General features: G+C 39.7%; 1 protein-coding gene across 1 annotated transcript in view; it reads left to right on the top strand.

Annotated features, from left to right (window-relative positions):
- The window catches only part of CHCHD3 (coiled-coil-helix-coiled-coil-helix domain containing 3), a 311,474-nt gene that overhangs the window by 226,404 nt on the left and 60,900 nt on the right, over window positions 1-24,170 (top strand). Inside the window, exon 6 of the mRNA XM_081244862.1 lies at window positions 23,718-23,788. Within this exon, the coding sequence (XP_081100988.1) occupies window positions 23,718-23,788 (71 nt within the window). The remainder of the gene's footprint in view (window positions 1-23,717; window positions 23,789-24,170) is intronic.

The raw sequence follows: 24,170 nt of genomic DNA, 5'->3' as shown, positions 1-24,170 counted from the left end.
TGGCTGAGTTAAGGTAGTCTAGCCTCTAGATGACTTTCCCCTCCTCCAACTCTGATTCTTTCAACGTCAGAGTATCCTAATTTTTAAAACAAGGACCCTGAGACCCAGAGAGGTTGAGCGGCTTGCCCAAGGTCACAAGCAGTCAGGTCATCTGCAATCAGGTCACCCTTGGAAAGTGACCACTGTCAAGCAGAAGTCTTCAGTTCTAAAATAAGCTGCCTTGTGGAGTATGCCAGTCTCCCTGTCACCATCGGTGCTTTAGGCAGAATGAGAGTGATTGCTTGTCAGGGATGTTGCAAAGAAGATTCTTGCAAAAGGATTCCATGACCTGTAAGGTCCCTTACAACTTTAAATTCTATGATTCTAGCTCTGTTTTCATTGGTTTAATAAGACAGTGTTCTCCCCCTAGCTCCTTAACTCCTTACAGAAATGGATCTTGGAAAGCATTTTGTTACATTTTCTATTTAAAATAACAATTAGCCTTGCATCTCGGGTACTTTCAATGTTGTATTGTACCATGTGTAGGATTCATTTGGAATATGAGTTCATTTAGTTACATGTGATGTGCTAATTTGGAGAAATAACATTGTGGCTTCTCACTAAACCAAAAGCTCAAGAAAGCAGAGAGACCCTCATTTTCCCAGCTGTCAACCTGACTGATATTTTAATTTTTCTGCCCTGTAGAAAACTTCAGTCTCTTATCCAATAGATAAATGAGTGAACCCCCCAGGAAATGCAGCAGAATGTTTCTGTTTGCCAATGCAATAAATGCAGAAGCTAATAAATGTCTCCTTCCATCAGGAGGAGGCGTGTAATGAGTAAATGATGAGAAAAAGAATTGAGGGAAACAAATGATCCATCCGATCTAAGATGACAAACAGTTTCTTAGTAACTTGTCCTCTAGTTGGAGAGAGGGCTTTCACCAGGCAAAGAGAATGCCTGTTGAAACTAAGCCTAGCACACGGCCATTTACATCTGGCTGCTGATGGATTTATTTAGTCTGGTTCCATTTGGGTCACACTGAGCAATAAGCTGCAATTCAAACTCAGCCTGGTTATGGCTGACTTTCTTTGCTCTGTAATTTCTACGAATGTGTGCCGGGAAAAGGATTCATTTCAGGGCCTAATTCACATTTCTTACCCCAGATTACACTTAGGTTTCACATTTGTCTTTTCAGCAAAGACCTTTTTTAGAAGTAGAGATCCAGTCTCTTTCCCTCGAGGTATGTTCAGATCACAGGGGTTTCACAAGAACTTCTTTCCTGTGGGGTGAATATGCTGTTCTTTATAATGCTTTTGTGTACCTCAACTCTCTAAATCCCCAGGGTCTGCCTTTATGGAAACCAGCAGAATATTGTATGCTTTGTCCCTCATGGATGGCTGCAGTCTTGCTTACGGGTCTAGTTTGGAACGACTTGCACTAGGCAGAAGGCACAGTGTGATTGAGACGGAGTAAATGAGATAAGCTTTGGAAGAAGAGGAGTTGCGATCTACACTGAAGATGAGAGAGAGACTCCATGCCGGACCAAGTAGTCATTTGATGAAATGCATTTTATTATCACCCCTTTGTGGGATCTTTCTAAGAACATTTCTCAGGAGAGTCATGGGGAAAAGATTGGCTACCAAATACCAGCAGTTTTCAGGCACAGATTTTCATGAATATTTCTAGAAGAAGACTATCAAATTGCCTTACTGGGTATTCCAGAATTATCTTTTCTTCTGCATTCCACCCCTCCCCCACACCCACTTTGTCTTATTTGTATTTTTTTTTAAATTCTGGTATTTTTTAGTACCACATGAATGAATGCCTGTCTGCAGTTGAGGAGTGAAACTTTTAAGTAGTAGTAGGGTTTAGGGCCATAATGCAGAAAAATGTTAATGAGTCATCAAATAAAAGCTGGACATACGTGATACTGCAGGGCCCTTGGTGTACTTGGCAGCATATGAAATGTGCCTTAGATATTCAGGAATCCTGCACAGTATTTTCTAAGAGAGAGCCATTATACCTGAAAGCTAAGACTTTTCAATGTGCTTCTATTCACATGCATATTTCTATGCCAGCTCTTTCAAAAGGCCTTTCCTTTGAAATACAAAAAGATAAACATGTCTTTGAAATGGATAGGTGATCTCTTTGCCACTTTTGAAATCTTTCTCCATTTCATATCTGAGATTTTTTAACACCTAAATTAAGAATGACTTTTCTGTTCACCTGAGTAGCTTTATACGCATTGCCAGCACTTGAGAGAACCATTGTCACAGTTATTATTAACATCTGAGTTTGGGTACAAAATCGATGAAAGGAAATTAAAACTTGAGATAGGTGTTCCATCTGCATTGGATCTTATTTTTGCTTGAGTATTGCAGTTCATTGTTAGGTGACTGTTAAATAAATATGATACCTCCATGGTCAAAGAAAACCATGAATTTATCAAGTACTTACAGAGGTACCATCTATTGCTTAGTATTGAAAACACTACAGTATTTTAAAATCTCAAGACCTAAGTAAGGCCTTACAGCCCTGGATTTGGAGCCTGAGACCTGGGCTGATTTGGTTATAGCACTTACTACCTGTGGGACAATAAGCAAATGTATAATGTTGGTTAAGCATACCATTTCTTATAGGTAAAATGAAGACAGTAGCCTCTATCTTTACTTCCTCCTTGACTGGTTTTTATTGTATAATCAGTTGATATAAATGATTGCTTCCTAGTCATATTTGCTGTTGAGGAGTCCAAGTCTTCACTAGCCTCGCAGCAGTTTTAACTCTTGCTTTGATGGAATTGTGTTCTTCTGTAAACGTGGAATCCTTAGAGCTTCTGCTCTTCTAGGGACTTTTTTTTTTTTTTTTTGCGGTACGCGGGCCTCTCACTGTTGTGGCCTCTCCCGTCGCGGAGCACAGGCTCCGGACGCACAGGCTCAGCGGCCATGGCTCACGGGCCCAGCTGCTCCGCGGCGCGTGGGATCTTCCCGGACCAGGACACGAACCCGTGTCCCCTGCATCGGCAGGCGGACTCTCAACCACTGCGCCACCAGGGAGGCCCTCTAGGGACTTTTTTCATATGGCTATCACACCCCTCTGGATTATGAGGACTGGAATCATATAACTACTTAAAATTTGTTTTAAGTATGTCCCTCAGCTACTAGTACCTTGTCTTAGGAGATGGCTGTCAGTAAATATTTGAGTGAATAAAAAAATGAACATTGACTCGCTTAACAAATGGGAGAAGAATTTCAGAGACACCAGGAATAAATAGGGTTTTAACCTTCATAATTTAAAAGTTTTTCCCTCCTCTTTAAAAAATTAATACGTACTGTCTCATCTGTATTGGCCTTGTGGGTGGATGCACTTGTAGCTTGTGAAAATGCCAGGATTTTGTTTCAATTTTTTTGTTTTGGAGGAGAGCTGGTACAGTTTGGAACATTACAAGAAAATGGTTGTGTAACTGTCCTTATTCTTGAATCTATTCACGAGGAACTAAACCTTAAAGGAATTTAAATATTTCTTCTTTTCCTTCGTCCAGAGAAAAAGACATAGCCTAAAACCAACTTCCATCCCTCTGTTGTATGGGTTATCTGATGCTTATTTTAGCTGTCCTCTGTGACAACTTGAATATTTAAGTTGCTTTTCCTTTTTCAATATTATAAACTCTGTGATGAAAATTTTTTTCCCTAAATTTTTATACACACCTGTGAATATTTCAGACATTTCTAGAAATGAAGCTGAGTCAGAGGCATTTGAGACATGCTGCTGTACATTGTACCAATTTGCAGGACTTTGTCTTGGCCTCTCCATTCTCTTCCGTCAGGACCCCTTCCTTCCCTGACACTTCTCCTCCCTCTCAGGGAGTCACCGGTTACCCTGCTCTGCACTGCTTACTTCTGCTTTCGGAAGTGTTAGTCCTGCTCCCCCCACCTGTTTGCTTATGAGTCCCTATTAAGAAGTTAACTGACAGTAAGCTAAAGGGTAATAAATGGATTAGCCTTGAGTTTCTCAACCTGAATTCTGAGGAAACAATCTCAGAAGGTCTTCAAATCTCCGTGAGAATCTTTAAAATCTGTTTTCTGTTCTGTGATTATTTCTGTAGTTAATGTAATCATATTTTCAGTCGGTAGGACCGCCCTACACATTTGAGGAACGCTAGGTTGGGCGACAGAAACTGCTGCCCCCGTGCCTTTGCACTGTAACAGGGGGCTCTTGGAGGCACAGAGGACTGCGAGGCGGAAGGCAGTTCTCTTCGCATACTGCAGTGGATTCGCTGCTTGTATTTCTCTCCCCACTGGCCTTTAAAGACGTCTTCACCCTCCCACCCCTGGGCCTGGCCCGTGTTAGTTCTTCAGTGAGCTCTTTTGAATGAATGAATTTGAGGGCTGGAAAACAAGGTGAAATGGGTAAGAAAGAGCATCCAGGGGAGCACCTGTTGTAAACCCTTCCGATTCTTAAACATTGTGTGTGAAGGAAGAACTAAACAGAGTTGATGATAAAAGTAGCTTGTGTCCGTCTGCTCCTCTACAGTAAGGATTACTGTTTACAGCTTTCCTTTTAGCCCACGGTTTTCAAGAGAACACCATGTGCGTGAATGCACGCCCATGCATGTGCCGAGCAAGTGCAGGAGAGTTTGCATGTTCGATGTATAGAGCTCCATTCTGTGGGAGACAGGAGACCTGCTAGGGTGAGGTGTAGTGCAAGCCTGAGCTCAGCTGGCAATACATACGCGATGCTGTCTGGATAGAGCCATGCAGCGCGCGTGCTCTTAAATGTGCACGTGGCAGCACCTTGTTGAGCCCTGCACAGGTTAAGACTGATGACCTTGAGAATGACTGTGTCACATTCCTCAGAGAGAGCTTCCCGCACGGGGAACGTGCAGTGATTTCAGAGTTTCTGTGTGGGTCTTGCACGACATCATGTGACAACCCTTCCGATGACTGAATTTGCTCCGTCTCATGGTTGTCGAAGGGCAGTGAGACGCACAACTGTGTCAAGAGCAGAAAGACCTTAGGTGTGTAATAGAGAAGTCTGAAAGGTGAGTGTAGAAGGGTGGATACTGTTTTATTTCAGGTAGAAGAGCTACAAATAGGAAGATTTGAGACCTCTTACTGACATTATTAGATAAAAGAAAAGGTGAGAAAAATGAATACCTTAGAATTAGGATAAGTGGGAAACCTCCATGTAAGCAAGGTTAATGGGAGCTGTGGGTGGGAGAGGGTCAGGCAGTCACTTTCCGAGTAGTTTCTAGGTAAGTTACCTTTCTTACATGATACCAATTTAGGCATAATGCCTGTTGGAAATTGAGGCATAATTTTCTTCTAAAAATGATACAAGCCCACGATCAAAACTTAAATTGTTATAGAAGGCTATTAAATAAGAAGGAAAAGTATCTCCTCCTCAGGTCCCCTTTCTAGGGGCAACACATGTTCCTTGCAGAATATTTCAGGGTGTATGCATACATATACATCATATACTTATCATTTGATAAAATACACGGTCCAAATTGTCTTACAGCTTTGTTTTTCATACTACTTGGATCTCTTTCCATCCATATCAATACAAGTAGTCGATCTCTCATATTTCTAAAGGGGTTAGAATAAAGTTTTGCAAGTGGAGAGAATTCTGATAAGCTTGAATTCTGACAAAAAAGCTAGAGAAATTAAAAGGAAATAAAACCACAACCTACTTAAGAACTGAATATGAAGGGTAGTTAGGTACTTGAGAGACATACAGGGCTTTAGAGACTCATTAGAAAAACTACTTCCTAGAAATAAATAAAAGATCACACTATATGTGGTCCTATAGCACTGTGATTTTTCATTAATTTTACATTTATTTGTGTGATTTTTAAATTTATGTCTGTCTTCTCCAGTACGCCACAAGCTCCATAAAAGCAGGGCCAAGTATCTTGTTTGTTCACCGTCCCATTCCAGATTCCTGGCCTAGTGTCTGGCACAGACCTTCAGTATTTGTAGAATGAAGAAATGAACAAATAATAGGAAACTTAGACTGCCAAATGAGTGTTTGGTGCAGGTGTTTATTTAAATTGCTCAGATGAAGAAACTGAGGCATGAGGTAATATAACTAATATAGCTTGTGTATTATTGCAGGGCTGTCAATGAACGTAGAATTCCTGTTCTAATTAGAAAACTAAATCAAGAAAAAAAACCCTTCAGACTCTAATTAGTGAAGTTTCTAAAGTGCCGGCAATAAAACTAGAAATGCCAGAAGAAGCTCTGAATAGCTGTTTCTTTATATGAGAAATAGTAAAGATGGAATGAAAGGGTAATTACAAAAGCAGTTTATTAATTTTGCCAAGGTACCCAGGAGACAGTGGAGTTTTCATGAAATGTGGCTTCTTAGAGATGGTAAGATTTGATGCTAGAGGTAAGCATAGCTTTAAATTTTTTAATTCTTTCTGTTCTGTGTCAGAAAAGGAGAGAGGCAGAAGGAAACAAATTTCTGACGTGTGGAAGCAGAGGATTCCACAAAGGAAAGGAAAAAGATGCTCCTACTGGGTCATTGCATTTGACTTTATTAAAGTTATTCATGAGGTGTACAAAAAGCAAACATATCAAGGCGTAAGGAAGGTCTGTTCCTCATTTATTTGACTCTGTATCATAAAAATGGAATAGCTTAAATTAGGAAGTTTTTTGGTACTCATATTCCACGATGGCTGCTGGAGCTCTGGCCATTGTATCTACACTGCAGATTAGGAGAAAGGAAAAAGGCAAAATGGCTGAAAAGATTCCCTGCCAGGTGAGGTCCGCTCTCTTTAAGCAGCCTACCTGGAAGTCCCACACAACAATTCTGCTTATGGCTCAGCCTAAATAGAAGCAAGCTGGGAATTTTAGTTTAGTTGACTATATATCCAGCTTAAAATGGAGTTATCTAAGGAGGAAGGAGAGATGTTGGGACAAGCTAGTGCTGATAGTCTTTTCCACAGGGAATCTTCATTTGTCTTTACTGTGGAACCTAGTAGGGTTTTTGATTCATTAGAAACTACTAAATTAGTAATTTATTATTGATCACCAGTGATATGGATTTGAAAAAGTAGGGCTGAGAAAAAGTAAGTTACACTTACAGATGTATACAAATGGTTATAAGCAAATATTTAGGAATGCTCAGGATAAATACATAGTCTTGTAAGTTTATTACTTTCACGAAACAAAACATTACTCAGTGTTAGAAAAATGGAGATGAAGTTTGAATCCATCTACTTGATGGTCATTCTTCAGGTTCGTGTGTAGTTGTGTAGGTAAATTAATGGGGACCCAGGCTCTGATGGATTGGCCAAGGAGCCAGGGGCTGTTGGCAGTAGTATTGTGATGGAGAACCACTGTCTTCCACAGGGAGAAGCCAGGCCATCTGCCAAGAACTGGCCTTCCATTGTCCCGTTGATGCAATCACCCTGAAAGATAAGACCCTCATTTTGTGTGTTAAAAAGTGAGACTTAGCTTAAATAACCCAAACCATTCCTTGGTGTGCCTTTAAGAAACAGAATCCTGAATCTGATATACTGTGCATCTGAACCAGTGTTGGCAATTTGCAAGCTATTTAAACATTAGCTTTGATTTTCCTGTCTTGTAGACAGAATTCTCCTGAGCCTCAGGGGGTAGGGGGAGGGAAAGGGAGAAAAGGAGAGAGTCCAGGAACAGTGGAATCCAGGGCATGGGTCTGAGGAGTGCCAACAATGGAAGGTTCTTAAAGATGCCAACTACTCTCTATTCAAGAGCCACTTTTCTCACTGAGAATTATCAAACCCCTTCCCCTGCTCTCCTGCCCATCTGTAACAGACTTCAGCGTGTACAGGAACACAGGGAAGGCAGAACTCAAACCTGCCAGTAGGCTCTCTGGTAGAAGGTTTGTCGGGAGAAATACTGAAACCACTTGATCAAATGAACTTAGACGATTAGTGATTTTTTTTGTTTTTGTTCTTAATTTTTCAATTTAATTTTATTTTTTTTATACAGAGGGTTCTTATTAGTCATCAATTTTATACACATCAGTGTATACATGTCAATCCCAATCGCCCAATTCAGCACACCCCCACCCCCACCCCCACCCCCACCCCCACCCCCACCCCTGCCACTTTCCCCCCTTGGTGTCCATACGTTTCTTCTCTACATCTGTGTCTCAATTTTTGCCCTGCAAACCGGTTCATCTGTACCATTTTTCTAGGTTCCACATATGTGCGTTAATATATGATATTTGTTTTTCTCTTTCTGACTTCCTTCACTCTGTATGACAGTCTCTAGATCCAGATCCATCCACGTCTCAACAAATGACCCAATTTCGTTCCTTTTTATGGCCGAGTAATATTCCATTGTATATATGTACCACATCTTCTTTATCCATTCATCTGTCGATGGGCATTTAGGTTGCTTCCGTGACCTGGCTATTATAAATAGTGCTGCAATGAACATTAGGGTGCATGTGTCTTTTTGAATTATGGTTTTCTCTAGGTATATGCCCAGTAGTGGGATTGCTGGATGATATGGTAATTCTATTTTTAGGTTTTTAAGGAACCACCATACTGTTCTCCATAGTGGCTCTAACGATTTACATTCCCACCAACAGTGCAAGAGGGTTTCCTTTTCTCCACACCCTCTCCAGCATTTGTTGTTTGTAGATTTTCTGATGATGACCATTCTAACTGGTGTGAGGTGATACCTCATTGTAGTTTTTTTTTTTTTTTTTTTTTTTTTTTTTTGCGGTATGCGGGCCTCTCACTGTTGTGGCCTCTCCTGTTGTGGAGCACAGGCTCCGGACCTGCAGGCTCAGCGGCCATGGCTCATGGGCACAGCCGCTCCGTGGCATGTGGGATCTTCCGGGACCAGGGCACAAACCTGTGTCCCCTGCATCGGCAGGCGGACTGTCAACCACTGCGCCACCAGGGAAGCCCTCATTGTAGTTTTGATTTGCATTTCTCTAATAATTAGTGATGTTGAGCAGCTTTTCATGTGCTTCTTGACCATCTGTATGTCTTCTTTGGAGAAATGTCTATTTAGGTCTTCTCCCCATTTTTGGATTGGGTTGTTTGTTTATTTAATATTGAGCTTCGTGAGCTGTTTATATATTTTGGAGATTAATCCTTTGTCTGTTGATTCATTTGCAAATATTTTCTCCCACTCTGAGGGTTGTCTTTTCATCTTGTTTATGGTTTCCTTTGCTGTGCAAAAGCTTTGAAGTTTCATTAGGTCCTATTTATTTTTGCTTTTATTTCCATTACTCTAGGAGGTGGATCAAAAAAGATCTTGCTGTGATTTATGTCAAAGAATGTTCTTCCTATGTTTTCCTCTAAGAGTTTTATAGTGTCTGGTCTTACATTTAGGTCTCTAATCCATTTTGAGTTTATTTTTGTGTATGTTGTTAGAGAGTGTTCTAATTTCATTCTTCTACACGTAGCTGTCCAGTTTTCCCAGCACCACTTATTGAAGAGACTGTCTTTTCTCCATCGTATATCCTTGCCTCCTTTGTCATAGATTAGTTGACCATAGGTGCGTGGGTTTATCTCTGGGCTTTCTATCCTGTTCCATTGATCTATATTTGTTTTTGTGCCAATACCATATTGTCTTGATTAATGTAGCTCTGTAGTATAGTCTGAAGTCAGGGAGTCTGATTCCTCCAGCTCTGCTTTTTTCGCTCAAGACTGCTTTGGCTATTTGGGGACTTTTGTGTCTCCATACAAATTTTAAGATTTTTTTGTTCTAGTTCCATAAAAAATGCCATTGGTAATTTGATAGGGATTGAATTGAATCTGTAGATTGCTTTGGGGAGTATAGTCATTTTCACAATTTTGATCCTTCCAATCCAAGAACATGGTATATCTCTCCATCTGTTGGTATCATCTTTAATTTCTTTCATCAGTGTCTTATAGCTTTCTGTGTACAGGTCTTTTGTCTCCCTAGGTAGGTTTATTCCTAGGTATTTTATTCTTTTTGTTGCAATGGTAAATGGGAGTGTTTCCTTAATGTCTCCTTCAGATTTTTCATCATTAGTGTATAGGAATGCAAGAGATTTCTATGCATTAATTTTGTATCCTGCAACGTTACCAAATTCATTGATTAGCTCTACTAGTTTTCTGGTGGCATGTGTAGGATTCTCTATGTATAGTATCATGTCATCAGCAAACAGTGACAGTTTTACTTCTTCTTTTCTGATTTATATTCCTTTTATTTTTCTTCTCTGATTGCCGTGGCTAGGACTTCCAAAACTATGTTGAATAATAGTGGTGAGAGTGGACATCCTTGTCTTGTTCCTGATCTTAGAGGAAATGCTTTCAGTTTTTCACCATTGAGAATGATGTTTGCTGTGGGTTTGTCATATATGGCCTTTATTATGTTGAGGTAGGTTCCCTCTATGCCCACTTTCTGGAGCATTTTTATCATAAATGGGTGTTGAGTTTTGTCAAAAGCTCTTTCTGCATCTATTGAGATGACCATATGGTTTTTATTCTTCAATTTGTTAATATGGTGTATCACATTGATTGATTTGTGTATATTGAAGAATCCTTGCATCCCTGGGATAAATCCCACTTGATCATGGTCTCTGATCCTTTTAATGTGCTGTTGGATTCTGTTTGCTAGTATTTTGTTGAGGATTTTTGCATCTATATTCATCAGTGATATTGGTCTGTAATTTTCTTTTTTTGTAGTATCTTTGTGTGTTTTCGGTGTCAGGGTGATGGTGGCCTCATAGAATGAGTTTGGGAGTGTTCCTTCCTCTGCAATTTTTTGGAAGAGTTTGAGAAGGATGGGTGTTAGCTCTTCTCTAAATGTTTGATAGAATTCACCCGTGAAGCCATCTGGTCCTGGGCTTTTATTTGTTGGAAGATTTTTAATCACAGTTTCAATTTAATTACTTGTGATTGTTCTGTTCATATTTTCTCTTTCTTCCTGGTTCAGTCTTGGAAGGTTCTGCCTTTGTAAGAACTTGTCCATTTCTTCCAGATTGTCCATTTTATTGGCATAGAGTTGCTTGTAGTAGTCTCTTAGGATGCTTTGTATTTCTTCAGTGCCTATTGTAACTTCTCCTTTTTCATTTCTAATTTTATTGATTTGAGTCCTCTCCCTCTTTTTTCTTGATGAGTCTGGCTAAAGGTTTATCAATTTTGTTTATCTTCTCAAAGAACCAGCTTTTAGTTTTATTGATCTTTGCTATTGTTTTCTTTGTTTCTATTTCATTTATTTCTGCTCTGGTCTTTATGATTTCTTTCCTCCTGCTAACTTTGGGTTTTGTTCGTTCTTCTTTCTCTAGTTCCTTTAAGTGTAAGGTTAGATTGTTTATTTGAGATTTTTCTTGTTTCTTGAGGTAGACTTGTATAGCTATAAACTTCCCTCTTAGAACTGCTTTTGCTGCATCCCGTAGGTTTTGGATCATCATGTTTTCTTTTTCATTTGTCTCTAGGTATGTTTTGATTTCCTCTTTGATTTCTTCAATGATCTCTTGGTTATTTAGTAATGTACTGTTTAGCCTCCATGTGTTTGTGTGTTTTACGTTTTTTCCCCTGTGACTTATTTCTAATCTTGTAGCTTTGTTGTCAGAAAAGATGCTTGATATGATTTCAATTTTCTTAAATTTACTGAGGCTTGATTTGTGACCCAAGATGTGATCTATCCTAGAGAATGTTTGTGCACACCTGAGAGGAAAGTATAATCTGCTGTTTTTGGTTGGAATGTCCTATAAATATCAATTAAATCTATCTGGTCTATTGTGTCATTTAAAGCTTCTGTTTCCTTGATTATTTTCATTTTGGATGATCTGTCCTTTGGTGTAAGTGAGGTGTTAAAGTCCCCCACTACTATTGTGTTACTGTCGATTTCCTGTTTTATAGCTGTTAGCAGTTGCCTTATGTATTGAGGTGCTCCTATGTTGGGTGCATATATATTTATAATTGTTATATCTTCTTCTTGGAATGATCCCTTGATCATTATGTAGTGTCCTTCCTTGTCTCTTGTAACATTCTTTATTTTAAAGTCTATTTTATGTGATATGAGTATATCTACTCCAGCTTTCTTTTGATTTCCATTTGCATGGAATATCTTTTTCCATCCCCTCACTTTCAGTCTGCATGTGTCCCTAGGTCTGAAGTAGGTCTCCTGTAGACAGCATATAATTAGTGATTAAAAAAAAAATTCTGTAGCTCTTAAAATTGTTGTGGTAGAGAAAAGTGAGGGTCTGATTCTGTGTAATTCTGTAAAAAGACAGGAAGGTTGTGGAAGCATGAACTCCTTTTGGCCTCCTGATGGTGTACAGTAAATGACTGTTTCAGGGCTTCTCACCTGGAATTGTATCCACGCTGCATTTGCAGCATTAAATTGTGTCCTCAGATGCTTAGCTTTCATATTGGGGGAAGCATACTTACCTGCACCCAGCTGATTACGGATTATAACATAGTTCCTGGGCGAGTGGTATAACAAAAAGTGTAAATAAGTCAGTTCTGAATCTCTCTACTTAACAGTGGGAATGCTCTTATTGACATTTTCAATACGAAGGCTTTTATTGGTGTTTGTACACATTAGACCTTTGTTTGAAATAACTAGCCATATAGAGTAACGCTTGTGTTTGGCTGGGTATAGGAGGGATGGAGACTGACAGTTGGTGGTGGTAATTACACGTCAGCTTAGAGAGAGGAGATGCACACCTTCGGTCAGTCTGCTCATATCCAAGATCAGACTCGTTCCTTCTCCCATTCACTCTTCTAACATAAGTAGAGTCACCACCATCTGAATGGACAGTGCGTAGGAGTGTCAGTCTCCTCCAAGAAATAGTGTCAGGCCACCAGAATTGTACCTCAGTGTGCTGTGTTGTGTAGCATTTTATAAAAGAACTGATAAGAGCTAGTTAACAAATATTTCTTGTGACCATTTTGATTTGTTCTTTTCTCATATGATAACAGGTGTGATCATACTAGTTATAATAGAACAGAAATAAGATTCTGAACCTGAGAAAATATTGCAAGAATAATGTGTGCATGTTTCTTTTGATCTAATTTAGAGCTTGAAAAGATGCTTTTTGAATCTAGCAGTAATGTGTGTCTGTGCACGTGCATTTTAAAATACACTTTTAAAGGGAGACTTTGAAAATGGAAAAAGGCAGTATACCACGCTTTCAAAAACCTGGGCCACAGCCAGCCCATAGAAATTTGGGAATGATGCCTGTTCTTGTTGATTCCTGTTTCCTTCCTGTCTAAAAACTTTGTTCTTGGATATCAGAATACCAGATGGGTAAATCCCCCCCCCCAAATTAGAACTTTAAGGGAGATTGGAAAGCAATATGAGAATACTTGCATGTAGAAACCTACCACACGGTTTTGTGCATGATTTTGTACTGTCTCTTCAGCTCTCTGTGGCAGGTATGATACATTGGCTCAATAAACACCCATCGCAAACGCTGTCCTTCTCTTTCTTTACTCTAGAAGCGAGAAAACAGAATAACTCAATTTCCCAGACTCTTTTGCAGCCAGGCTTGTGCATGATATATAATTCTGGCTAAAGAGATGTGAGTGGAAATCTCTGGAGAGGCCTTCTCTTCCCTTATTTACCTTCTTCAGAACATGGGCATGATAACTGGAGGTGCGACAGCTATCTTGAGACCATGGGGACAAAAGCCAAATGCTAAGGGTGGCTGAGAAAGGAATACAGAAAAGGGCCTAGTTATTTCATGATGTCCTTAGCACCTGTATCAGCCCTGGTTTCTAATGTCTGGATTTCTTATTACACGAGAGAAACAACTCCCTTACTCACTTATGCTACTGTTTGTAGCTTAAACTATTCCTGTACTGTTACTGCAATTGAACACAATGCTCAGCAATATCCATTTCCTTTTTATGTAGCAAAGCAGACTGAAGTGTTTGCTATTTGGTAGGAAACTGATAATAAATGTAGTAGTGCACCTTTTCCATGTTATATTATTTAATTTACTTTAACCTTGTCTCTATCCCGTCCTGTTTTAAATAAGAGCAAAAGTTGGAATGCAGTTTACGATGAATAGGTCTCTCTAACATTATTTCAGTAAGTTTTGTGTGTCACGTAAACTGAGTGCTCTAAGTATAATGATAAATGGGACAAGATACCTGCTTTGGGGGAACTTACAGGCTAGCTGGAGAGACAACAGGTGAACAAGCATTGCTGGTACAGTGTGGCAAGTGCTTTGATACCAGTCTGTGGTGCTGTGAGAGTACAGAGAAAGGGCACGAATCAGTTCAGTTTTACTGTATAGGAAACCACCCCCACCTTAGTGGCTACAAACAGTCACCATTTATTTACCTCATGATTCTGCAGGTGTGTCACCAATTTGGGCTGCTATCAGCTGGGCAGTTCTGGGCTTGGCTGGGCTCACTCTTGCTGAGTTGGCTGACGTTTGGCTGGTCTAGGATGGCCTCAGCCGGGAAGACTTTTAGGCTCTCCTTCTCCAGCAGGCTAGCTTGGGCTTATTGATGTGGCATCTGGGCAGGGTTCCAAGAGAGACTCCTGGGTTTAGAACTGGCACTTCATCACGTCTATCACAGTCTGTTGGCCAGAGCAGGTCACAAGCACAGCCTGGATTGAAGGGGTGGGGAAATAGACTTCACCCTTTCATGATGAGGGAAGCTATAAAGTATCACCAAAGGACATGAATATAGAAAAGAGTAAAGAATTGTGACCAGGGACTTCCCTGGTGGCACGATGGCTAAGAATCCGCCTGCCAGTGCAGGGGAAAGGGTTCGAGCCCTGGTCCGGGGAGATCCCACATGCTTCGGAGCAACTAAGCCCATGCGCCACAACTACTGAGCCTGCACACCTATAGCCCGCACTTCGCAACAAGAGAAGCCACCACAGTGAGAAGCCCGTGCACCACAACGAAGAGTAGCCCCCGTTCACCACAAATAGAGAAAGCCCGCGTGCAGCAACGAAGACCCAACACAGCCAAAAATAAATAAATAAAATAAATAAATTTAAAGAAAAAAGAATTGTGACCATTCTTGCAGTCTGCCACAGGGCTGTGAGGAAGCAGGGGAGAGGTGAGCAATAATTTTCTTAAAGGACTTTATCTCAAGTTTTTAAGATTCAAGATAGCAATTTCTTTTTTATTAGCACTTAATAAAAAGTGATGCCATCGGTCATCATCAGTTCTGGAATCATTTTCCAATATCGCCAGTTTCTACTCTTTCCTTATCTTGTGAACATTAGTTTTAAAAATAACCCATAAGAAAATGTTGCTCTGAGATGGGAAAAGTTGCACATCAAGAAGTGCAGGATTGAAATAGTGTTTAGACTTTTCTTTAAATCAGCATTGCACATGGACCATTTAAGGGGATTTTGTTCCCTCAAGGTGATCCATGATAAAAAGGTTCCATGAGGAAATCAGTTTGGGAGTCATCATGAACAGTATTTCTCATACTGGAGGTTTACAGTGCATAGTAAAAAGGCCCTGGGAAGTCCTCACATTAAAGTGCTTTGCTATTTAATTTAGTTAATTGGATTTCATTGGGATAAGGTCAAAAGTTATTGGTTTGATTTTTATATGAGCTAGTTAGTGTCACCGTATGTGTGTATGTATACACACACACACACACACACACACACTTTTTTTTTTTTTTTTTACATAGCCAGTTACATTCCCAACACTGCCCAGCTATTGTCTTTACAGTTCCCATTTATCTTAAGGAACAGAAAAGATGAGCAATGTAATAGAAATTCAGTAATGTCTGATTTAATGGAAGAAGAGATTTTTGTTTTTAAAAGATTTAAATTTTTGTTAAAATGGGTTTTGAAAAAATTTACCAAACACTGTGTACTTATTTTTACTGTTTAAATAATGTTCAAATAAATTTTAATAATGGGTAGCATTCCTGTAATGCTCACCATATGTTGTCCCAGGTACTATATTCAAAGAGCTTTTTAAAAAAAGTTTAATTAATTAATTTATTTTTGGCTGCGTTGGGTCTTCGTTGCTGCACGCCGGCTTTCTCTAGTTGTGGTGAGCAGGGGCTACTCTTCCTTGCGGTGTGCGGGCTTCTCATTGCGGTGGCTTCTCTTGTTGCAGAGCATGGGCTCTAGGTGTGTGGGCTTCAGTTGTTGTGGCACGTGGCTCAGTAGTTGTGGCTCTCAGGCTCTAGAGCACAGGCTCAGTAGTTTTGGTGCACGGGCTTAGTTGCTCCGTGGCATGTGGGATCTTCCCGGACCAGGGCTCGAACCTGTGTACCCTGCATTGGCAGGTGGATTCTTAACCACTGCGCCACCAGGGAAGCCCCAAAGAGCTTTATATGAGTTATCGTATTTAATCCCCCAAAGAGTCTTGTTGGTCCTTATTGTGGTGTTTTTTTAATTGCTCTGAGTAAAGTTTTAATGCATATCAGGTCATCATAATAAAAACTTTTTTTTTTAATTGAAGTATAGTTAAATTACAATGTTGTGTTAGTTTCAGTTGTACCACAAGGTGATTCGGTATATATATATATATTTATGTTCTTTTTCAGATTCTTTTCTCTTAGGTTATTACAAAATATTGAGTAGAGTTCCCTGTGCTATACAGTAGGTCTTTGTTGATTACCTCTTTTATATATAGTAGTGTGTGTGTATGTTAATCCCAAACTCCTAATTTCTCTCTCCCCCCCCCCCCGCACCCACTGTCCCCTTTGGTAACTATAAGTTTGTTTTCTGCGTCTGTGAGTCTATTTCTGCTTTGGAAATAAGTTCATTTGTATCATTTTTTCAGATTCCATATATAAGTGATATCGTGATATTTGTCTTTCTCTGACTTACTTTACTTAATGTGATAATCTCTAGGTCCATCCATGTTGCTGCAAATGGCATTATTTCACTTCTTTTTATGGCTGAGTAATATTCCATTGTAGATGTGTACCGCATCTTCTTTATGCATTCATCTGTTGATGGACATTTAGGTTGATTCCATGTCTTGGCTGTTGTCGATAGTGCTGCTGTGAACATAGGTGTGAATGTATCTTTTGGAGTAAGCATTTTCTCCAGATATATGCCCAGGAATGGGATGCAAGATCATTTGGTAACTGTATTTTTAGTTTCTTAAGGAACCTCCGTACTCTTCTCCATAGTGGCTGTACCAATTTACATTCCCACCAACAGTGTAGGAGGGTTCCTTTTTCTTCACACTCTCTCCAGCATTTATTATTTGTAGAGGGTTTTTTTTGGATTTATATATTTATTTTTTTGCTAGATTTTGTTCTTTTTTTTTAAGGGTTTTGAGGAGGAATGTCAAGGCTGCTTACAGAAGCTCATTCTCTCACTGCCTGAACTGTTTCTTTTTTTTTTTCTTTTATATTGGAGTAGAGTTGATTGACAATAATGTGTTAGTTTCAGGTGGACAGTGAAGTGATTCAGTTATGCATATACTTGTATCTATTCTTTTTCAAATTCTTCGCCCATTTAGGTTGTTGCAGAGTATTTGAAGAGCTTTATACAAATTATCATATTTAATCCCCCAAAGAGTCTTGTTGGTCTTCAGTGTTACCCTCCCCTTTTCACAGATGGTAGACAGCTCTTGTGTTCCATTCTACAAAGGTGGAGCTGTGACTTGTCAGTCTGGCTCCAAAGTGCATTCTCTTTACCACCTCTCTGTTCTGCGAAGAATCACTCACCTAAGTGCAGAGTGTCGTGGACAGCATATTCATGTGTTTTAAATGAAACGTTTTAAAAGTTATGTTCAGTGGAGCATTCAGTCACCGTAACTCAGTTTGTTGCCTGTGTATTTAGTAACTGGTTCCTGGTGCCTTAGATGGAAAATATTTTGATATGGAAAATGAAAATGCCTGTTGTTTCCAGTGATGCATTGTCCTCTAATATAGGTGGCAGAAACATCTCCCAGATCTAGAATGATGTTATTTTGCAGATAGTTCACCTCCTACAGCTCCTTTCACTTATCTTTGACAAAAAAATAGATAAGCCTTTAATCAAATTTTTTTTTTTTTTTTTTTTGCTGTACGCGGGCCTCTCACTGCTGTGGCCTCTCCCGTTGCGGAGCACAGGCTCCGGACACACAGGCTCCGCGGCCATGGCTCGCGGGCCTAGCCGCTCCGCGGCATGTGGGATCTTCCGGGATAGGGGCACGAACCCGTGTCCCCTGCATCGGCAGGCGGACTCTCAACCACTGCGCCACCAGGGAAGCCCTCAAATTTTTGATAGTGCTAAAATAACTGAAAGATACTGTCATTCTACTTTGAATTTATAAGATCTACCTTCTCAAAGAGAATCTTGGTGGAAAACACGTTTTACGCTTGTATCAAATAAGAATTCATGTTTTAAAGGAAGAAACTAATGAGTTAGACTTTAAATATTTGATTTAAATCACATTTACCTGCCACAAATTCATATTACCGCTGGACAAATCATGTCAAGTATTTTTCCTGCCATTGATGGAGCAGGAAACTATGCAGAATGAATATGAATGAAGAATTTTTGAATTTTAGGTTGTAAAGGACCTCACTGGCATAGAACTAATGTGGCGGTGTCCAAAGCAGTGATCATTCATTGAACGCCCCCCCCGTCAGATCACGGGCACCTTCCTCCACCACTTCTTTTTGAGTCTCTTTATTTAAGGTCTTCTCACCAGGTTGTTTCCCTCATACCACTTGTCTACAATGCAACAGTGTTTGGAGGGTGTGTGTGTGTGTGTGTATGTGTCTGTATATATATCTCCATCTTCTTTGAAAATAGCAGTGTGGATGTTACTTATTAGAAACACTGACCACACAGGTCTTAAAATTTTGACTATTATAGAAAATGATCAGACAAAAATACAATTCATGTAAGTATGTACCACTACAAACTGTAGGGTTGGTTAACCAAATAACCACAAATTTAGTTACAAGGATGACATTAAAGTAACAATAATTTACAATTAGTAAACAAAAGTAGCAGCATGTACAACCTATGGCCATCTCAAGACAACACAGATGACGAAAGCACCGCTTCTGAAAATTACGGTACTTCTGCTGCCTGTGAGTACCAGTTCAGAGGAAGAACATTACAGCAGTGGAAGGCAAGAGTCAGAGCTCTTGGGCAGTTTTGGGTACATCAGTGACTTGTGGACAGTACCAGCAGACTCCCTAATTTGGAGCATCTTTGTAAAAATTGTAGCTATATTCAGTTGTGGAAAATAGTTTTGCCATAATTCTTCAAAAACACTGATTTTTCACTTTGAATGGTACGCTAAACAGTAATTTTTATTATCCTTTCATTGTTCTAGAAACCCAGTAGTGTCCAAACTTAGTGTGTGTTCAGAGTCATTGAGATGCTTCTAAGCAGCTTCTGGGCCCCATCCTCAGAGGTTCAGGGTGTGGCCCAGGAGTCTGCAGTTTCACAAGCTCTGCAGATGGTTCTGAAGTGGGTGGTCCCCATTCCTTTTACCAAGGGCTCACAGAATAGAAGGGCAGGAGTTGGGGCAACTTCCTGAAAACCTGGATCTGGAGCTCAGGCAGCCCCTGAAAGGGGCATCTGAAACCACTCACCCCTTCCCCCTTTTTCCCAACCCTTGCAATAGCCCGTCTGCCTCTTCCTCCTGACAGTGGACAGTTATGTCTTTATGGTGATAAAGATTGACCTGTGTAGCAGGAGGGAGCTTCCCACAGTGCAAACCTAGGCCCTCTCAGTTACTGACAGTGAATAGGGGAGGCGGGCGCACTTTGCCTGACTCAGGTCTGCCCCTCTGTAGCTCCGTGTTTACCTCCTGTTCTGTATTTCTTAATCAGGCTGTAGGGAATTTATACTTTTCTAAGAATAGCTACCCACTCTTTGAAGATTTTTGTGTTTGAAGGCTTTTTCTCTGAGGCTCCTGTTTTCATATTGAGCAAGAGAGTCAATGAAGATAGTCATTATATCAGTAAGGTCTAAATATGCAGTAATGTCATTTAGAAATTAATGCACCGTTAGAACACCACAGAAATCCTTGCTGCAAACAACGGGTGCAAAAAAAACTGATGGCAAAAGTTTAAGGTGAAACAGTGTATTTGCATAATCTCAAAGAATCTCCTGTAAGATATTGATTACAACAGGAAAAACAGTAACTTTGCTGTGGAGAAACCCTTAGGCACCACTTTAATCAAGTGGTCAAGATCAACAGCACCAGTCAAACGATCTATTGATGTCATGTAATGTAGCCTGGGATGCAGTGTGTGGAGGTGGGCACGTCACTTGTGTGGTATCCTTCCCTACAACGCATGATAGTGTCAGTCTAATCATGAGAAAACATCTAACAGGCCCAAATTGCGCATCATTCTACGAAACATCTGACCCGTGTTCTTCGGGAGTGTTGAGGTCATAAAAGAGAAGGCGACACTGAGGCGCTGTCACAGATGAGAGGAGACAAGGAAGCCGTGACAACTGAATGCCACACAGGGCCTGGGACTAGATCCTGGACTAGGAAAAGAAGGAAATTTGGAAAACTACAAGTAAAGTCTGTAATTTAGTTGCTGCTAGTCTCTAGTATTGTGACATTGTTAGCTTCTTAGTTTTGATCATTGTACTATGATCATCTAAGGTGTTGCCATGAAGGGAAGCTGAGTGCAGTATATACGGGAACCTTCTTCTATTTCTGCCCCCTTTCTGTAAGTCTAAAGTGATTACCTAAGACAAAGTTGAGGAAAAGGTACTTTTGTTCAGTAATGTGTAAACACTCTGCAGTAGCTTAGCATTTAAGAATCTATCTCCACTCAGCTAACCTCCCCACACGTACTTTTATGTTCTAGTTCTACTGAAGCATTTGTTGTTGTTGTTAGCACCTTTGGGGAGTGAGGGGGAGGGAGGAACACGATTTTTGTATGTATTACAAAGTATTTATGACCAGTGTAACTACTGGATGGGTACCACACCTCACTTTTGAAAACATGACAGTGCACTGAAGTCCCCCTGTTCCCTTCCTTTATGGCACTCTGCCCCTCTCATCCTCTTTTACCACCCACACATAACTGCCACCACTTAGAGATAATCCATAGAATTTGCTCTTTACTGATCCTGTTTCATTTTTTTGCCCTTTTTCATCCAAAGTAACAGAAATTGCATTGTACTGTATCATATTTACAACTTGCTTTTTTTGCCCCACATGTATGTCTGATTCATTCTTTTTCGTCACTGTATAGATAGATATCCATTTTATGAATACCCAATATATATTTATCCTTTCTCCTGCTGGCAGACATATTGGGAGTGTTGTTGGTTTGGGGTTTTTGTTTTGTTTTTTGCATAATTGTTCATTTTTTAAAGTATTTTCTCAGGTCAAAAGAGATCTCTACTTTTTCTGAACTCCGTTAACACTACGTACCACTTTTAGCTTAACATTTGTGACCTTTTATTATAATTATTTTTCTTTTCTCCTGTAGCAGATGGAAAGCTTTTTGAGGATCTAGTTCTCCAAGATGGACTTATTGGGATAATAAGGATTTAAAATTTTGTTGAATGAATAAGTAAATACTTAATGAATTAAACACTGTCTACATATAGATGTTGGGCATATTTGTGTTTGTTTTCTTAGTTATATGGTGTTGCCTCTTGGGGACTTTGTTACATTTATGCAGTGTCAGAAACTGGTCACTGAGCTAGAAATATGGAGCATAGATAAGCCTAAAACTTTAAGAAATTATATTCTAGGTTTGCAGGCATCACAGGTACAGGGTTTTTTTGGTGTGTTTAACATTGAAGGAGAAAGTTTGACAAAGTTAGCAATTTAGTCTACATTTGGCATTACAGAGCAGAAGGGAGCTCTCTCTATTATGGCAGAAGTCTTCCTTTTGTGTATCGTTCTGTATTGACAATTTTGAATTTGTACCCAGAATGGAATTGCCCAAATTAGTTCTTTTCCTCCAAAATTCTTTTATTTGGATGTTAACCTTACCCTGCAAAAACACTGAGCAGGTTTCTTAGCTCTCTTGCCTATCTTATTTGATTTCTACAACAGCTTTGGCAGACATAAGCAAGGCTAGTATCATCCATATTTTACAGATTAGGAACGCTGGAACGGAAGCTGGGGGAGGTTGTTTGCTCAGGGTCACTGAACAGAACCAGAGACCAGATCTTTCAGTCTGGTCCTGGCTCTGTCCAGACGTTACAGTTTCAGTGTTTAAAATGAGCAAACATATTTTGTTTTGCTGGCATTTTAATAGATGATTCAGTAACATAATGCCTGTTTGACAGTTCATCGTAGTAATATGGGGAGTTTCTCATCATTGTTAGTGGTCCATTATAACTGCCTTTTTGCTGCCCTCTTTGTTAGAAGCGTTCAAAGAAAAGCTGAAACCAAACATTGCAAAAGAGCGAGTCGTGACTGGTGTGTATTTTAAAGGAAAGAAAAACCTCATAAGTGGAACTGATAGGAAGGAGTGACACCACCTAAAGTTAAAATATCGGAGGAGACAAATGGCTTTTTGATAGCTCGAGACCTACCAGTGAATTAAAACTCCTCGGCACATGGACTGGTGCAGTTGATCACTCACATTGCAGTCTTAAAAAATGCAGAAGCAGTACACGTAAATATTGTCTTCATGTCAGAAATACACCTTCGTGCTTGAAAATGATAAAAAATCACAATCGATCCTTAACAACTGTTCTGTTCATCTTTATTGATCAGGTGCAAGAAAGATAAATCGCAGCCCAAATAAGATTATAGTAAATGTTAGCATCATAGGGGACTGTAGGTTGATCGAGAGCCATTCATCATCTCAAATGGTGACCTGTCCATTGCTCCAGCCATCCTGAGTCTGCTGTCTAATCACATACCTATTGATTTTATCTACATCCAACAAACCTGGATGTGACTGTCATTGGGCAACCCAGATTGTTAAATGCAAAGGGGTCACTGGTGTGAAGAGGACTTCATTTTCATTTTCTTACCAACCAACAATGATTTATTAAAAAATAAACGACCCCAAGTCATGCATGTGAAACCTGAGTGATTAGGGAATGAAGGGGCACAGTCGACCGCATTTTGGGGTCTGTTGCATTTTGTTCCTTTGCACTGTGATGCATTTTGCAGGGTATTTCATGGAGTCTGAAGGCCCATAGGGTCATTTAGGCCACCCTCTGCCGTAAGACAGGTTTCACAGTAGCTAGCCAGAATGGATCATTTTTAATTTTGCTGCCCCAGGAAAGGCATTACTTTGCTCTTACAACTTGATGGATGTTGCTTATGTGTTCATTCATGTAATATTGAAACATTTTTTTTTAATAAAAATTACCTGAATCTGCACCCCTGTTGTTACTGATTAATTTGTTATAAATGTTGGTGCTCTTGTGGTCATATGGAGATGATAGAACAAACTCTACTCCATAAAGAATCCATCTTGAGGATAAAGGTACTGTGTAAAAAGAAATGATCCTTTAACATCCTAGGGGGACCACTGGAATAATAGGTAAGTATGGTGTGTGACTATCATATTCAATACAAATGTCTTTTGATCTTGCAGTGGTGGATTCCAAATAAGGGAGATCAAAATAATCTTTCAAAAATGTGTTAGGAGTTTTCTCAGAAGGATCAAATAATGATGAATTACAACTGTGAACATTGACTCTTTAATTACAGCCTGCATACCAACAACTATACTGTTATTAAATGGGTAGCTTTGCATGTATTTTTGTAAGTATTCATGCTACCATGCAAGAAATCTTTCCTCTACTGCTTGAGTGGCCGACACAAGATTTTATGTATTTTTTTGAAATCGTAGGTCTTGCACACATTTTGTCCTCTTGGATAGTGAAAACTCTGCTATCGATCTTTATCCACAGAGCTCAGAGTTCTACAGAGTCACCACTGAGCAATACCAGAAAGCTGCCGAGGAGGTGGAAGCAAAGTTCAAGTAAGTTTTTAATAGTATTATCATTATTTACCCTTCTTGACAAGATGAAAATACACCTTTAGCTCTTTGATACGTTAGCCCTCTGGAATACTTGGAAATGTGTTTGGATCCATGTTGCTTTAGCGGAATTCAAATGCAAGGAATGGGCATTTGATGACAGTGTGTTGCAACTCAATTTTATGAACTCGGGGAAATTGAAAGCAATGGTGATAGAATTTTCATTTGGAATATTATATAAGATAGGATACCGTTGATTATGAAGGTGATGTTAAATTGCTATCTCTATTAATAGAAACACAGAAATCATTCACTCGTGTATCATAAAATGATGGGCATGTCCAAATTTGTGTATCTGCCTTTCTCCCATTTAAGCTGTTTTCAT

This window comes from Mesoplodon bidens (genome assembly GCF_964165515.1).
Source record: "Mesoplodon bidens genome assembly, chromosome: 9".
Classification (NCBI taxonomy): domain Eukaryota; kingdom Metazoa; phylum Chordata; class Mammalia; order Artiodactyla; family Ziphiidae; genus Mesoplodon; species Mesoplodon bidens.
This window is presented reverse-complemented; position numbering and strand designations above follow the sequence as displayed.